Source organism: Ochlerotatus camptorhynchus, unplaced genomic scaffold, assembly GCF_037179485.1.
Source record: "Ochlerotatus camptorhynchus isolate MF236.1 unplaced genomic scaffold, CSIRO-AGI_Acam_v1.1 ptg000054l, whole genome shotgun sequence".
NCBI lineage: Eukaryota > Metazoa > Arthropoda > Insecta > Diptera > Culicidae > Ochlerotatus > Ochlerotatus camptorhynchus.
In genome coordinates, this window is record NW_027040544.1 from 366,807 (window position 1) to 385,392 (window position 18,586).

Genomic DNA, 18,586 nt, shown 5'->3' on the forward strand with positions numbered 1-18,586 from the left:
TTGATTTTTCAAAAATTAACGAAAAATTATCCAAGAAAATCAGTTTTTTCTTTCAGTGATTCTTAAGAATAATAATTTAATAATAAATTAATAATAACCAAAGGTTTTAGTAAAGTAAAGGAGAAAAATCTATTCAAAAAGGAAAAAAATCCCTAAGGCTTGGTAGCCATCATAATGAAGTAATGAAATTGGGTTGTTAGCGGAATGCTTATATAAAACAGCAAAAAAGGTTGTAGTCGAAATACGTATCTGTCATGGATACCAATATTATTTAAGTGGATTTAAATGGAAGAATTGCTTCAAATCTATTGTTCTTCAATTTTTATCGACCATTATGCTGGTCTGGCTCAAATGAGTAACAAAAAGGTCCAGAACGATTAAAATCAGGAAAAACATGCACTTTTTAGCATGAAGATGAAATTCAATCCATTTGGTTTCTTTGGAGAAATTTTAAGATTCAAAAAGTTGCATCTGATGAAGTGGTCGTCCATAAATTATACTCATTGGGACGCCACTTGAAAATTCTATCTTTTATGACTGAAGATTTTCGATATGGGCCTGTTCATAAACTACGTAGATAGTTTTTTTTTATTCTTGCCCCCCCCCCTCCCCCTGCGTAGACAATTGTCCATACAAAATTTTTAAATTTTTTAAACTGTCTACGTAGTTTATGGACAGCCCCTATTGAAATGTTCTAGAAAATTGTAGAGCTCATCGTTTCCATAAACTTTGCTGAAAGCACAAGATTGCTAGCATATAAGGTATCGACCATTAATTATTGTCACACTTTTAGTAGGGGGGGGGGGGTGTTGAATACTGTGACGAGCCATAAAAAATACGGTCCTTACCAATAATGCGACAAAGGGGGGAGTTGAAAATGGGCCGAGTCTGCGTGACATAATTAATGAACCTTCCCTCATTTGTATTGAGATATGAAGCATTCTTAATGGAAGCTGTCTTAAAATCAATTGTTTGGCTTTAACTTTTAAGATTACTACAAAGAAGTTTTCTTAAGGAACACACAAATTTCTAGAAGATAGCAAAACGCTATCTAGTAATCCACAAAAGCTACATGGGTTTATTTCTTCAAAACATGATGTTTTACATAATTTACCGTGATACCGTGATGAGATTTTACATATTTTGATGAAGATTTTGCAAGCAAATTTGTGTCTTCAGCAAAGTTTATGGAAATGATGAGTTCTTCAATTCTGTAGAACATTTCAAAATGTTAGAATTTTCGAGAGGCGTCCCAATGAGTACAATTTATGGACGACCCCATCATCAGATCCGACTTCTTTCAACTAAAAACTTCTGTGAAGACACAATGTCTTCCGTGAGTTCTAGAAGTGCGAAACCGAACTTTTTGTCAGTGCGAACCTCAACCTGAGGTAGGCTTTAAAAACAAACGATCAAACTGACGTTTGTCAGAAAACGATCAGACTCGATCTTGATACCCGATCCAGGTTGGAACTGATTAATAAACAAATTCGCTATTAGTTCCCACATTTCTGGGAGCTACTAAAAGCTGTTGCTGTACTGGAACATCTTGTGGCTTCGATACGCAGTTCGAAATAGAAATTTAACATGTTCCAGCAGTTGTGGAAGTAGGGTAAATGACGGCTTCGGCTGGCAGTGCCGGTTTTCGGCAACCAAAATTGAAACGTTAATCTCACTGGATATTCACATAAACCTTCGCTGGATGTATTCAAACGATTCCTTAGTCTTTCAGCATTAATTTGATTAGATTTCTACAGCTGAGCAAACGTATTTTACCAGGTTTTTCTCAAAATGAAACATACGTATTTTTTAAATGCTTCTGATTATAAAACCACTGTCTAACACGAGGGGGGCGGCACATCTAAATCTCAATTTTAGATGCTCAAAAAATCTCACACACGCGAATCAATCTTCGAAAAATCTTCTTGATCTTCTTGAATAGTCATAAATCTTCTTCCGATCTGCTCAGCGTGTGAGCAGCTAGCCACAGCACAACACAATCTTTCCTGCAGCGTTGATAGAGTCGTCCCTCTCGGTCTAACACACAGTTCAAATGGAAACGTTGCCGAATAAAAACAGGTTCAGTCACTCGTCAGCTGGCAAAATAAATGGAGCGAAGGGAGTTTGGGACGATGGCTTTATTTGGTCATCTCTAAGGTGTCGAAGAGTCCGTGGTTCAAAGGATTGGATGTGGTTCGCCTCATGTACAATCACTATTCGTTAAACGCTCACTTGTTGCTTGTTGTGCTCGGGGACAGCAATATCTGTGAATGTGGACAAGGTTACCAGGACGCAGATCACATTATTTGGTCTTGTGCTGAACACCACCGCCATCTGTTGAGTAACATTGTACGGGACAGTTCGCTCAACAAATCGTGTGTAAAAGTCAAATGTAAGCCAATTGACTTTGCACGCCAAAGTTGACGGTACTACCAACGAAGAAACATTTAAATTGACCGTTAAATGCGCAATCCATTAACAGTACGAGAGTGTTATGTCTGTTTGTCTGTGGTAATGAATTCATAGGTTTTCCTAGGGAATGCCTTTTTTCGAATGGATATCTTGGGTCTAGTAACTTGAGTGTAGGCCCCGTAACGTGGGTAGATCACCTTTTTGGGGTACGTTACGGGATGTAAATGGGGCCTCCCTTAGCTCAGTCGGTAAAGGCGCAGCTACAAAGCAAGACCATGCTGGAGGTGGCTGGGTTCGATTCCCGGTTCGGTCTAGGAATTTTTCGGGTTGGAAAATTTCTCGACTTCCCTGGGCATAGAAGTATGATTGGACTTGCCACACAATCATATCAATGCAAAAATGGTACAGGCATCGAAAGCTCTCAATTAATAACTGTGGAAGTGCATCTAGAACACTAAGTTGAGAGCACGCAATAAGCTAATATGCGATATGCAATAAGCTTGAAATGCGAAGAAGAAGAAGAAGTACGGGATGTAAAATCTATCACCGATTCCTAGTCCACATCTTAGTCCTTGTTACTTTTTATGCCTTATTGATATTGACAAGACTCGGCTTTGTCCACCGAGGATGATTTTGAAACAAGGAAAAACTAGTTAGTTAGTCTTAATCTATGTGATTCCTAATCTTCTATTAGTTGTTCCCTAGTTTGAAGTGATTAAGACTAGGGTTCTGATGCATGGTCATTATCGATGTCATTGTTTAATTTTGTTGCTTAGGAATCCAATTTTAACTGACAAAGGGCGCGCCTTTGGAGGGTGTTTCAACACTCCAAAGGGTTTAAATAGCGGGATCTTTCAATTAGAGTCGGATTCTTGCGATAAATGCAGGAATTAAAACTGTAAAAAAATCGAATATTTCATCATGTCTCAATAGTGATGGAGTAATACGAAATGCACTAAACTAAGGACACGGGATATACTACAATAGATCAAATTACTGGTCGCAGTGGTGTTAGGTCCCGAACAGAGGAAAGAAAAACCTGTACAAATAATACTCATGTTAAGCTTGTCATACATGTGCATTGACCGCATTACTTCTAGTGTTTCCGATAAAATTAGCTGTAGCCATATGTTCCGTCGAGCGGTGACCAGGCCCTACGTTGTGTTTTAATGTCTTTCCGGATCCACGCACGTTTCAAAAACCAACTGAATTTTTGATTTCTTCCACTCGGATTCTTCGTTGAAGAAACTCGATGAGGCAGTTGTAGTTCGGGTCTTCGATAGTCGAAGCATAGTCTTCCCAGGCCTTGAGAGAATCATCGTGCAACCGTGTGCATAGTAGATGTTCCAGAATCGCACTCCAGCTGTCAGTAGGCTCCCCTAGCTGGTGCAGGATTTTAGTATGAGATGTTCAAACAAATTAATAGGAAGATGACCTGTGTTTATTTAGTTACACTAAAACTGATATCTAGTAAAAGTGAGGGGGTGACGGGCCTACGCGCTCTTCCCATCTTCCTATTAATTTGTTTGAACATCTCAAGACACATTCTAACTCGGAAAACGCCTAAATGTATGTATCACCTAATTAATCAACGCTGATCAACCAATGATTTTTTGTAATTTTCGATAACTTCTAGCGATTGGATCTGCTTAAAACGTTTCAGAAATTAAGTTTAATTATTACTTTAACTAACTCTTTGGTTATTTTGGTGCTACAAGAATTGTTGACATGCTTAGTAATGTTTCGAAAATGACCAATTTCCCATACATTTTTTTATGTGTCTTTATATTTATTTCCGAAGGAGAAAATCACATTTCCATTTATTTCCCCTGCGTACATGATGCAATTGGTTATTTCTATGGGTGATATTGTAGCATGATAATGTGGCTTCCAAAAATACATGGTTTAGAATTCCTCTGATTCTTATATTTGGTAGGCGCCATGCTTTTTTATGTGTCTTTATATTTATTTCCGGGAGTGTATTGGTATAAAAAAAATATCCTGCAAGTGTTCAATCGTTATGGCCATTTTTTTTGCTTCTTGTGAACTGACCTAGCCAGGTGAAGGGAAATTTTGCAGTAGATTTTGATTGATTGAAATTTACAGTTTTACATTAATTTGCAACTTGTACTCACTTAGAAATAACTACTTTTTCGCGAGATGTAATATATATTGGACTTAAATCATGGAACGTAAATAAACATTTCATGTAAAATTTAGTGTTCTCAAACCGAAACATAAGCAACTTGACGAAGAGAACGTTTGATTGAATTGATTTTCTCGTTTCATTCAACTGATTCTTATGTCGAAAGGGTCGCTTACATGTGTCGGTCTCAGCGAACCAAAATTTACATGGGTTTTTCGTAGTTTCGTCCTTATTAAAACACATTTCTTTGTCTGACAAGCCTCTTTAGAAAGTGGCCAGCAATCGCAAAGTCACTGAAAACCTCGTCATGCGGTTTAAGCTTCCACTACCTCGATTACATATAGATGAGGACATTTCAGTTGTAGATATCATAATCTGCCGTTCTGGTGGTTCTTTCCAAATTAAAGTCATGGCATGCATCACAAACTTCATGGAACACAAATTACGGCACTGGTTCAATTTATTTTACATGTTCATCACTTATTTTACATTGGTAACTCACTCGTTCAATGTTTTGCATTGGTAACTTCCTCTTCTACAACACTAGCTCACTTCGCTGAGCATATTTAATTAGTAATTCATCTTTCTAGATATCTATCTGATTAACGATTCTATCACCATCATCTACCGACAACGGTTGACTTCAATTCCAATTATATATGTATATAATTATAGAAGTGCGCTTAAATATGCACGCGCTGTCACTGTATGTCATACGTAATTGGCGCATGCGTTTTCTCAGCTTATTTACATTTGCATTGCCTAGTTCCAAAACTAGCCATATTGATCACCTTATGGAAGCTGCAGTCAGAAGATTACCCGGTTGGTCGGTCGCTCAAAATCAGATCCGGCTGATTCGTGTGGCAGTTGTGAAACTATGCGCTGTTCAGTCTTCTCAATATCCCATGGCATGCGGTGGCTTCTTGTTGGTCGGTACGAAGTATACTCCTTCAGCGCTGGTAAACGACACACAAAACAGAGGGTGTATAATGATTGTAAATGTTTTGTTTGAGAAAATAAGCTCGGCTGGAGCATATAAATTGGCAGTGAAATTTGGCTGCGATCGCAAAAGAATGCTACATATAGTGAGGGATGGAAAGTCAAGTGTAAGGGGACGCATCGAAATTAAACCGTTCATTGATCGATGAAGGATTCTACTCACGTATGCGAACAGTGCTCGCCCATCAATATTCGATTGCTATCGATCAAGCTGTTGTCGTTGATTTCCTGGCTTCGACCGTCGTCGAACCACGACGATTGTTGTTGCTGATCAGCTTTGTACCGGCAGAAGCCGAAAAAGTAGGAGAAATAGCTGGTGCACTTGGTTGCCCAGAAGCCAATTTTGCTGGAGATCGATTCGGCAAAAAAGGCGGGGGCCATCATGTGGCTACACAGTGGCTGATCTACATTCGATCGATCCGGTGTTCGTGTGGCCCATCATGATTCGATCGGTCGGGTGGGTGGTGATTGTGAAAGCAAGAAAAGCATGGAAGAAACATGTTTAGCGAAAAATAACAATCAAGGTGTGCATGCATCATAACCCTTACAATCGATTGACCATAATAATATTGCAAGTTACTGACTTTGGGATCTTAATTGGATGTGTGGATGTAGAACAAAGCTCGGTGGTTAGATTATCGTCATGGTTCTTGATCTCTGCTCTCAAGGTTATAATCAAGCAATTCGGTTTGCAAATGAAAGTCACTTCATTGGAGTTGAAATTATGTTCTGGTGGTTAAAGTTTGTATATTACACTATATAGCACTGAGCTTCATTAGCGTACGGCAGATCGTTCATACATAAATCATACTAAAAATTTGTCTTAGCATTTGAATTTAATTTCAACATTAGTTAACAATATGCTTTGCAATGCTATTAAATAGACAACTAGGTACTGTGTTATCTGACTCATAAAGAGTATGCGGGATCGACCGTCAATTTAACGTTGCTTTATCTAATTTATCATGGTTTCATCAATTGGATTTCCTATTGATTTGCTGTTTTATAACCCACTATTTTTTTTAATTGTACTTATCTTCAATATCGAGTTGAGAATTTTGATTGTAATAAGATATCATATCAACCAATTTAGAAAGAATATAATTAGAAAAATAGAGATGTCACGAACCACGTGAGTCCGCTTCACAAATCACTGTTCTAACCCCCGGTACTCACTCGAAACATTCTCGCACATCGGTTGGTTTTGGCCCCCGTTCATGTAGAAATCCACGTGGCCGCAGGTCTCAATCTTGCCGTACACGCCGGCATTCGTGTGTATCACATCGACAAAATCAGCATCGGTGAGATCCAGTTTCCACTGTTGGCGGGCGGTTGCAAAGAAGGGAAGCGCCGGATCGAGACCTGAATTGAGAACGCATGCTGTTAGAACTAGGTAGGTATTCATTAGATTCTCAATCGTGGTGTGCGTGGTAATCTATAAAACCTAATGATGTTGATACCAATCAACAATGTTTTACGACCTCACCGTTCACCGGATTATAAAGTGGAAAAAAAATGTGAATAAATTATGATGGTGAGTTTTTAGTAACCCGCAGATTTCCGCCAATCGATGGCTGCTGCTAGTGGCTGTTGTTGTTGCCGCTGGTGATGATGCTGCTGCTGTACTTTGTTGATAATTACACTTGTTAGTAAAGCGGTTCAACTTGAACTTGGCTTTCATATCGAGTCGTTTTCGTAGGTACGCACAACCTCAAGAGGTATTTCAATCACTAAAGGTTAAAAAGAATCCGGTAGTGAATGTATGATGCCACGTAAGGATTATGCTTATTGCAATCTGTTTTATGAGTGCTATTGCCTCTGCTTTGATTAGTAGGTATAGTTAACAAGAGTGTCGATTTGTGTCAATTTGATTGAGGGGTGAGAAAATATCAAGGTTAATGTGTGTCATGAGCATGATTATAAATAATTAGTAAAGTGCGGCCGACTAATACCAACAAACCAATCCCACCAAGGTGATCATTCTCTTAAACAGACCTGATAGAACTAGGAACTGTAATTAATAATAATTGAAATTTCAAAGGAACTAAAGTTGAAAAGACGCATCTGTGTCACTTGATAAGTAATACATGTAAACCACACACATTCAAGAAATAATGATCATTTAAAGTCAAAGGCCGACTAATACCCTAGTCAGGAACAGAGCGGATTACATGAGGTTAGATTTTGGTCTGTTCAAGAATTTGTTTGGGTTGATAAATTTCTCATCGCTCCTGGGCACAATGGTACTGAGTTGCCATAAAATACTGCCCATGAAAGCATCACTGTCCAATATGAATAGGAAATCAAGCACAGATGGCAATATATGAATGCGAAAATGGTTCAGCAGTTAGACTCAATTATCAACTGAGGAAGTACTCAAAGTTGAGGGAAGGCGTAATATGATTTGAGTCAGTGTATGGGGAAAGTGGCAACAGTTTGGACACCTTAAGAAAATCATCACTAATGTGGTGTAAATTCAGTGAAAAATTCTAATGATTTCGAACCAAATGGAAAGTTTTAAGCCCTATTCACATCATGAATACAAATTTAATATTAAAAGTAAACTTTTGAATCTTATGAAAGAAGATTAAAAAAAAAATCGTTTTGTATCCGAAAGAAAACCGTTGGTGTAAAATGAGCACCCTATCGAGGTGGTATAAGCGCCGTTGTAAACAACCGGTAAGAATATTTTGTTCTCTTGAGGCTTTATGAAGGGTCAACAATGATCAGTTTTTGCATAAGAAGATTTAAAAGAAACAATTTTCGTGTCACTTTTCAATAGGTTCTATCTACACTGATCGGTTCTCTTAATCGATTCTCGTTTAATAACTTGGTTGGATCGATACTTTGGTCTAATTTTTCTACATAATCTGTTAAAAGAAAATTGTAGTTGGTCTATTTGAAAAGTGACGCGAGAATTACTTTCTGTATGATACATTAAATTTAAGAAGTACTGCCTATTTATGGTTATTTTTTTCAATCATCTAATGACTGATTTTTTACCTAAACAGCTGCTTCAAAACGTGATTTCATACAATACAGTCATTTTTTAAAAGGAATAATGCAAAATGGTGCTCATAGTGACCCGAATAAAAATAAGTAATATTTTGTTTGCAAAACATCGCGCTATGTAAGAAACCAACGATCATTTATATACAGTATCCGATTGTGGCTACAAAACAACAAAAAAGTTCGTTTTTGGCACAGTGACATCGAACGCATTTTGAAAATAAAGTATTTTTGCTCCTTGTGATTACAATGTTTAATAAAATATCATCAATTGTCTATTGACGTCTTTCTTCTTCTTCTTTTTCGCATTTCAAGCTTATTGCTACTCGCATATTTGCTTATTGCGTGCGCTCAACTTAGTGTTCTAGATAATTGTGTGGTATGCCCAGAAAAGTCAAGAAATTCTCCATTCCGAAAAATACCGGACCGGGAATATAACCCAGTCACCTTGGTTTATAGCTGCGCCTTTACCGAATGAGCTAAGGGCCCGTAACGTGGGTAGATCACCTTTTCGTGGTACGTTACCACTGATTCCTAGTCCCGACTACTTCAAACTAGGAGAACAGGATTTTTCAGTAATCAAAGGAACACATCTTAGTCCTTGTTACTTTTTATGCCTTGTTGATATTGACAAGACTCGGCCCACCGAGGATGATTTTGAAACAAGGAAAAACTAGTTAGTTAGTTTTCATCTATGTGGTTCCTAATCTTCTATTCGTTGTTCTCTAGTTTGAAGTGATTAAGACTAGGGTTCTGATGCATGGTCATTATCGGTGTCATTGTTTAATTTTGTTGCTTAGGAATCCAATTTTAACTGACAAAGGGGCGCGCCTTTGTAGGGTGTTTCAACACTTCGAAGGGTTTAAATAGCGGGACCTTTCAATTAGAGTCGGATCCTTGCGATAAATGCAGGAATTAAAACTGTAAAAAATCGAATATTTTATCATTTCTCAATAGTGATGGAGTAATACGACATGCACTAAACTAAGGACACGGGATATACTACAATAGATCAAATTACTGGTCGCAGTGGTGTTAGGTCCCGAACAGAGGAAAAACAAAAAAAAGGGAGGCCGTCTATATCATAAAGATAACTCACGGTGGTCAAAAATCAACGAAATCAAACATTAAATTTTAAAGCAAAACCGTTCGATTTTGGCAACACTAATTATATGTAAGAAACTACATGTAGACCTTATTTTCTTATTCAGAAAACTCAAAACATTTTTGACATTTTGAGCTAGTCTAACATTTTTCGAATATTCGCACTAGAGGAAAAAGATTTTCTAGACTAAAATGAAATAGATAGTTCCAGTAGGCTTCAAACATTAAGCCTGCAACAGATCCTTTAGTATAATATGTTCAAAAATTGCCCCACTTTCCCTATACATTGGAAAAGCATATGATTGTGTTTGTGTGGTATTAATAAACAAGGTTAATAAAAGCAGTATACAATGTGAAAGCCACTCAGTGATTACAAACGGGTTAACAAGTTGTGTGAGGTCATTACCAGGGACGTAGTGAGAGGGTTGCGATAATGGCTCCTGCAAGTGACATGACCAATGGGCGAATTCAAAGAGGTTTTCGTTTAATCAATGGACGTAATTCCAAAAGCACTATGCAGAGAACTCCTACTGTGTTAATTTTTGCGTTAAAATGTGACTCATAACTAATTTACGTTGTGTCCGTGAGCCTCGTATACAACGTTTAGGTACTTTGTCTTTTTTAACATATCATAATTAATGTTAAATTAGACGAGTTCATGTAGTAGTAGTAGTAGTAGTAGTAGTAGTAGTAGTAGTAGTAGTAGTAGTAGTAGTAGTAGTAGTAGTAGTAGTAGTAGTAGTAGTAGTAGTAGTAGTAGTAGTAGTAGTAGTAGTAGTAGTAGTAGTAGTAGTAGTAGTAGTAGTAGTAGTAGTAGTAGTAGTAGTAGTAGTAGTAGTAGTAGTAGTAGTAGTAGTAGTAGTAGTAGTAGTAGTAGTAGTAGTAGTAGTAGTAGTAGTAGTAGTAGTAGTAGTAGTAGTAGTAGTAGTAGTAGTAGTAGTAGTAGTAGTAGTAGTAGTAATAATTTAAATGGCTCATTTTCTCTACTACTGCCACACAAACAAGGTTGCCAACAGATTTTCAAAAATTACTTGCAAAATTCACCCAAAAAACTGGAAGAAAACTGGATCCTCATAAAAATTAAATATTATGGCAAACATGCAAATTTCTGAGCTTGTGTGTGAGAAAAAGATCAAGGGCAATCTGCTTTCAAGGTAGTTCTGAGGAATTCCTGATTTTATGTGAAACCTAAGGAGAATTCCAAGTTAGTTCTGATTAGAATTCCATGGAAATTATTAATAGGATTCAAAGGAAGCTTTAAAGAACAATCATAGGAAATACCGAGGTTAATTGCTGAGGAGTTTTTAAAAATTTGGAAAAGAATTCTTAGGCTTATTTCACGATAATACTGAGGAGAACTTCAAGGCAATTCAAAAGAAGAAATCCATGGGAATTCTGAGGAAAGTTTCAAGGCGTGTCTTAGTGCATAATTCCATGGGAATTTCCGGAGAATATTTAGGAGGAATGACTAAAAGCAGAATTACAGTTGAATCTTAAAATAATTCCAAGAGAACTTCAAAGGAATATCAAGAGAGTTTTGACTTGAATGCCAAACAAATATTGAGCAAAAATCTTTAAAATAAATTATGAGAAGAGCTTCAAGTGAATTCTCAAGAGAAATTCTAAGGGAATTCCAAAGTGAATTCAACGAAAATTCTAAAATAATTCCAAAGCATTTCTTAGGAGTATTTTAAAAGAATTCTAATGAAACGAATTACGAATTCCGAGGACAGTTCCAACACAATTTTGATGATAATTTCACAAGCAATTCCGAGGAGTATTCCAATGATATTCCAAAGATAAATTTTAGAAAATTCAAAAGAGACTTCCATCCAAACTATGAAGAGCATTTAAAGAATAATTGGGAATTCTAAGCAGAACTAAAAAGGAATTGCTATAGTTATTCCATGGGAATTTCAGGAGAAAATTAAGTTAATGCTAAGGAGAACTTCAAGTGATTTTTTCAGGAGTATTGCAGGAATCATTAATAATATGAAACATTAATAATAAAAGCATTGCAGAATTTATTTGAAGAGTGTTCTACAAATAATTTTCAAGAGTATTATGAATCAAATAATGAGGGAAGTCGTTTTTTCCATAATAAAATTCACGATCACACAGAAAAATAAACCCAAATTCATGATTTTGAAAATAAAAATGAAATTCTGAGACTTCGATTTATTTTAGATTTCATGCTTAGAAAATTGTATGATTTTGCATTAAGGAGAAGCTTCAAGATTCAGGAAGTTTTGCATACAAATTAATATTCCATACAAGTAGAAATTTCCAAGATTAGGGAACATGATAAATATTTCAAAATTAGCAAACATATCTGAAATGTCCAACTTTGAAATGTGTTTAAGATTGCGAACTTGAAATTAATCAAGTGTCTGAGACTTCATTCTTAGACATAGTAAACATAAGTAAATGTTAAACTTCATCCTTTAATGGTTTTAATTATAAAATCGTTATCTTAAAACTGAGTGTCATGTCTTAAAATCGTTTGTCGAAATAAAGTATTTGTTTTACCAAAAATAACATTTTTCAATTATAAAACAGTTTTCCTATAAACATGGACACTTTTCGTAAATCCTGGAAAGCTCAGGGCATACTATTTAGCAAAATGGGGTCTACCTTTTATAATTATCAGCTTAAATCTTACTTTTATTTAATTAAATGAATCCATATGAGAAGAAGACATAGGAATAAGAACCCCGATAATTTCAAATATGGTAGTAAAACATCAGCGATACATTATTAATATTGATGGCATGATCTAAAACGTACTGTTTTGTAACAAGTACTCATCATCATTTAGGTAAACTTTGACATAAAATTATGTTATCTGTCATAATACCAAACGCCTGTTTCGTTGCAATGAAGTGAGCAGTATTGCAACGCATTTTTCACTTTATGACTGTTAATATAAATTGTATTTCCAGATTTCAATTCGAATATAAAATTTTAAAATGTAAGCATCTGTACTGGTAATCATTAGACTGATGCAAAATTTGAAATTTTCGCTCCACAGTGCTCAAACGGTTCCAAATTGGGCCCTGATTAACCTTCTAAAATTTGAACTCATTTATTGAGAAACTGACTTGACACAAACCATTTGAAATTTACATGGGAATTACTATGGAGAAACCATAAGTTCGATTCATATCTATCTCAAATTTCACCAGTTCACTCTACTTTTAAAAATGATAGCTGAGCTTGTTGAAAATTTTCTCAGCTACAACTTTATTCAAGACCAGTTTTCGATCAAATGTAAGGAACAAAAGTTATTAATGATTCAAGTCACTGATGTCTTATGATTATGCTCAATCATCTGTTCAGCAGGCAACATTGGTGTTTATGGCGCGTAGAATAGAGGACAAAAATCATGGCTTCTATGTCACATTGCAGAATACAGTTGCCTACAATACAGTTGCTTAATCTTGCGATAAGATTATCAATCTCTTAAACAATTAATAACTATTTAATTTGGCGTTTGGCTGAAAAACGATTTTCTGCAAAGTTGTAGTTGATAAAAATTCTCATAAGAATAGCAATAGAATTTGTTAACAGTACAATATGTAAAAAGGCTAAAAGACAAAGAACAAAAAGTTTTGTTTTCCCATAGTATTTTCCATATAAACTTCAAATGGTTTGTACCAAGTCAGTTTCTTATCAAATGAGTTTAAACTTTCGGAGGCTAATCAGGACCCAATTTGAAACCGTTTGAACACTGTGGAGCGAAAATTTCAAATTTTGCATCAGTCTAGTAATCATACTTCAACATATTTTGATCAAAAACTCGATGAACTCTCGAAAAACTGGAAGATTTCAAACTTTAACTGTTTGACTGCATGCGTCCAAAAATACTGGAAGAATTCAGTTTAAACTGCAATGTTGGCATCACTGCACACATAGCCGTACTCAGGATTTCTGTTTCGGTGACGAACTCTCAGTTTCATTTTCATTTTAACCAAGGTTGCAAATACTCATTTCAGCTAAAATAATGTTTTTCGGAATAAAAAAAAAACCAAAAGATGGTATGATGGCATGTTTTAATTGTAACTTACAAGAAGAGGTTACAAAGTATGCGTTTGAAACATAAAACCTGTAAATTTGGCTTTCTATGAGTCACAATCAGCGATTTGCTGAGTGAGTGAGTGAGGGAGTGAGTGTGTGAAAAATTGCTGATTGTGACTCTCATGTAGTGAAATAAACAGGTTTAATATGTCAAACACATTCTTTGCAACCTCTTCTTGTATCCTACCAATTCAAAATATGATCATGGCATCTAATTATTTCATAATTAAAAAAACATTGTTTTAGCTGAAATGAGTATTTGCAACCTTGATTTTAACGATGCCCTCATCACATTCCATAAGGGTGACGTAAACGAAACAGCGATAGTGTAACAACTTCTCCTGTTTTCTCTTACATGAAGTGGGAGTTATTCAGCCTAAGGATGCCAGGTGTATTTACAACAAATCTTCAACAGCATTGACGAGATTTTTTCACATGTCTTAACCGCTATTTTTAAATTTGTGGGCGGGGAAGGATTTCAGATCAATGAAGCTGAGTATTCCCAGAAGTGCAGTGACCTTCTTAAAAGTCAATGGCAATTTGTAAAAGCTTAGCGAACATTATTTGATTTCAGAGAACTTTGTAGAATCTTGCAAAATTTCTTAATAGTAAAGGGTTCGTTTAAGAATTTCAATGTAATTCATAGATTTTCAAGAAACACCAAGTGAATCTAATTTTATAGAAGTTCAACTAACTTTGTAAAAGCTCAGCAATCTAGTTGAGCTTCTTAATGAACTTAACAGAACTTCAGATAATTTGTAGACCTAACTTCAGAGCACTTCCTCGCTAAATGACGAATCGGAAAAACTCGATTTTCCAAAAAAAGCAACTATTTTAGATGTTGTGATTTTTTTCAAATGGCGTATTTATCCTTTTTAATAAATTATAGCACGAAAACGTCCCTTCTGATCGAAATAAGGTCTGAAAAAAAGTTGTGGAGAAAAATAAAATCTTTCTGGGAAAAATATACATGGTATTTTTTTTGTAATTTTGAGTAAAAATTAAAAAAAAAATTGAATAAATCTCAAGTATCTAAAAATAGAAACTTTTTTAATTTTAAAAAAGCTCATAAAAATGCAAAAAATTTGAATATTCAAAACCACGGACACTTGAAAATGGTCAAAAATCATCAAAACTGTTGATGAAATGTTAGAACTTTTTACTAGTTTGGAACCAACGGGTTTACTTCCTTTTCGAAGAAAGGCGTGATCAGAGATTTTAAACCCTCATAAAATCCCAATGGCGCCGACTGAGATTGAACCCAGGCCCTGTGGAGTGAGAAGTAGTCAAGTTTACCAATTTAAGATATTGTAAATCGTTATCTGTGCTAAAAATACGTCTAATAAGTTAATAAGCTAGTTAATAAGAAGTTTAAAAATATGACCAAAAGTTGATGTTCTACGATTTCTGTCAATTTTCAAGTGTCTATAGTTTTAAATACTCCCTAACTTTGAACATTTCATGAGCTATATTTAGAAAATAAATCATAAATATTGAAGATATATTTTTATAATATTTAAAGTTTTAACACTTTTTTGAATTTTTACTCAAAATTACTAAAAGAATTACCGTTTGTCCCAGAATCACTTTACTTTTATAAACAACTTTGTCTTTGATGTAATTTCGATAAGAAGTGTCGTTTTTTTCAAATATGATATTTTGAGAAAGTTACAAGAACCAAAATGGCTGAATTTTTGCGAAAATGTTTGCTAAAAACGATTGCCTATTAACACAAAATTTTCGTGCAAATCGGAAAATATTGAGTCAAAAATTGTGTTTTTACTGGAAGTTTTTGAATTATTGATTCGCTCAGATGTTAAGGAAAATTCTTAAAGAAGGGATTTTTCCTGAAGTTTGAAGAAGGTCATGAATGTTCTGAGATCTTCGTGAAATTGAGATAACTTGGGAACATTAATTATGGATCTTGCAAGATGTTGATGGAACTACGTAGAAGATGAGAACATTTTCAAGATGTAAAGAAAAGGGACAATTGAAGCAATTTCTCCACACTTCAGTAATTTTTTTAGCGGCAAATGCCACCTTCCTCACCTGTTTGCTGGTACATCCACTTTATTTTTAAAATAAGTAATTATTTACTGGTTATCGATAATGGGCATTAAAAATGAAATATTACTGATTAAAATTGATTTTAACTCTGTAAGCCATAATTACTATGAATTAGGATTTATGAAAGCTTGGAATAAATTTAAATATGTTAATGTCTATTGATTTTTCAGCATCTTTTCCCTAGAAAACTAAATAAATACTTTGAATCGCTCTGAAGTCATTTAACTGTGAAAGTTAATGTATAATTTTCAGCTATACGATAATTCTGTGTATAGCAACCCCCGCTTTCTCTTACTTTGTTGCAAAACATAATGGGTTTGTACATTACTCTACACTTTCTTGCATTACGTAATTTTGGAGTAGACCCCTAGGCAGAATCACTTTTAGTTTATACTATGACTAATGATTAATTACTGTTTCTGGAACTTGAAACTTGGTTTAAAACAGGTTGAGCATCATGGTACTTGATCCTGAAACCATTGACTAACAATGGCTTGCATGCATTCACATTCATTATTGGGGACAATTTTTTCGCATCTGTAATGATGACAAACCGTCAATGCAAAAATTTTAAACGCTTGAAATTGATATTCTAGTTGAGCTTAGTTGACCTAGATATATAACACTCGTTTAAATATTCATTTTGGCACAAATCTGCTAGTAGGTAAGTAGTTGAACATTCTATTGCCTTTTAAGTTCGCTGCCTCATCTTCCCCAAATATCAAATTGACTTCCACCTTTTCTCACTACACAAGTAATAAATTAAATTCAAACTACCAGTAACCTATCCGACCCAGTAGATTTTGCATAATCCCCCTCAAACGGTGTCAATGTAAAGAACGACAACAACGTTTAATCGATCATAGACTTTTATGACACTCAACGGTCAACCGGTGGAGGTGCGTAGTGTTTTGTAATGGCAATTACCTACTCGAAAAAAAACAACACATAACACATCCGCTTGGGAGTACACTAGCAGTAACATTGACAATGATTCATGTGCAGCATTTTGAATAATTGCTCAACGTTTAATCAGCGAGAGCCATGAAGTTTTGCAGAAGCGGTTTCTTAGATAAACATAAGGATCAAATGTAACTGGAATGAATCTATTTTTTTTCAATCACTACGTTCGCTGTATACAATGTTAAAGCCGGTAGGTTGGGTTGTTTGACCGAGTGACACTGTCACAGTCAATTTTTAGAACACAGATTGCCGGTGGTGTTTCAATGCAGCCAGTTAGTAGTGCGAATTTATTTCTTTTGCCCGGTTGGATGTGAGATTATGCAACGTAGTTTAAGCTGAGTGCAAGCTACCCGATCGAAACTGTTAGTGCTGGAGATTGAGGGGAAACCTGCTGAGGAGCAAAAACATCTTGCAAGAGTGCACTGACACCGGTTTGAATATTTTTATGGCCCCAACTTCTATGTCAATACAGAACCTGTAATTCGCCTGAATTTTACGCCAATTGATTTCTCCAGTGCGTTGCTGGTGAAGCTGAGCACATGTGCGCCCAAGCTGAAGCCGATAGAATGTAGATCCCGACAGCTGAACTCCGGATGGTTGGCCTTGAGACCAATTAAGAACGTCGCCGTACACTCGCCAGCCTGTTTGGTATTGAAAGCCGCCGTCGGATAGCAGGGCAGCTTGGAGAGCTTGCCCCAATCGACGACGAAGACATTTGTGTGAGATTGTCTCAGGTAGGCTGGAAGGATAGAGTTGGTTGATAATTTGCGATCTTGTTGCAGAAAACTTTCTAACGAACCATTTCGTATCATTTTCGTTGCATTGAAATCGAGGTTTCCATTATATCCATGCACTATCAACTTATTCCTATAGGTAAGATTTATGTGCCCCGGAACTTTGGGGTCAATGTTGTCCAGCAGAATTGGAGCATCATTTGGACTATCACTGGTGAATAGGTAGAACTCTATGGCGTCCGAGTTACACGGTTCGTAGTACTGGAACTGACACGGACCTATGCTAAATTCCCGTGCTTTCACACCGATGAATATCAATGAGGTAGCAAATGAAATCAATTTTAGCAGCACTTTACTCATTGTCACTCAATTTCACTTCATTCACATGGTTTATCCATTGTTTGCAACAGCATAGGATTCAAATCGATCGATCGAATGCGCTTTCACAGACTTCCGTTTTATTTTCACTTTTGCTGTGTGTTCAATTATCGACGCGGGTGTCTAAACAATCAAAACATTCTTCGAATAATTGTTTCAAAGATTTACAAATCACAAAAATAACTCCTCAAACCCGAAAACCCGAAAGCGATCCAACCGCTTGGCGCTTATCTTCAAACTAAAACATCAGCACGCTCGCGTCTAACGCGCTCCTCGGTCTTGTGGGGACGGATGTAAATAAAGCAAAAGAAAAACAGAAGTTCCGACTAATGCTACTGGCTTTGCCGAGGTAGCACGCGTGAGTGAAAAATTCTTACGGATTTGTCGAGCTTTTAGTATGAGGTGTCGAAGCAGTGCAGCGTGCTCAACCACTAGGTACTAGAGGCAAAAAACTCGCCCGCTCGCTTGCTTGCTCGCTGCTGGTGCGGAAATTGATGCCGGTTGGCGCGACAACTGCGGACTTGGAGCACAGTGGAGAGAACAAATTTTGTTTTTATAATCGAGTGGAGAGAATAGCGTACATATGTTCTTGGAGAACACATTGGGAGTCAGTATCGTGGAATGGTAAAAAAATATCACTATGATATTTGATTTTTTTTTGTGATCAGAGTTGACAGCACTTTTTCTAGTGTTCGAT

The 18,586-nt window shown here is 36.1% G+C and overlaps 1 protein-coding gene across 1 annotated transcript; it reads right to left on the bottom strand.

The window, feature by feature from the left end:
* Positions 1–5,402: 5,402 nt before the first annotated feature.
* Positions 5,403–18,021, bottom strand: LOC135717271 (phospholipase A1-like). Its single transcript, XM_065239269.1, has 5 exons — positions 17,577–18,021; positions 17,253–17,516; positions 6,734–6,919; positions 5,721–5,961; positions 5,403–5,514 (listed from the first exon to the last, which is right to left on the bottom strand). Exons 1-5 carry the CDS (start codon positions 17,869–17,871, stop codon positions 5,454–5,456), a joined length of 1,047 nt encoding a protein of 348 aa, XP_065095341.1. The 5' UTR covers positions 17,872–18,021; the 3' UTR covers positions 5,403–5,453.
* Between the last annotated feature and the right edge of the window lie 565 nt (positions 18,022–18,586).

What these genes read in the sequence shown, in the direction of transcription:
- LOC135717271 (XM_065239269.1), bottom strand. Translation starts at nt 17,871, where the DNA reads ATGAGTAAAGTGCTGCTAAAATTGATTTCATTTGCTACCTCATTGATA. An exon ending in AAAATTCAGGCGAATTACAG is followed by an intron (nt 6,920 to 17,252) that starts GTTCTGTATTGA and finishes TTCTCAATTCAG; the next exon opens with GTCTCGATCCGGCGCTTCCC. An exon ending in GATGTGCGAGAATGTTTCGA is followed by an intron (nt 5,962 to 6,733) that starts GTGAGTACCGGG and finishes GATCGAATGTAG; the next exon opens with ATCAGCCACTGTGTAGCCAC.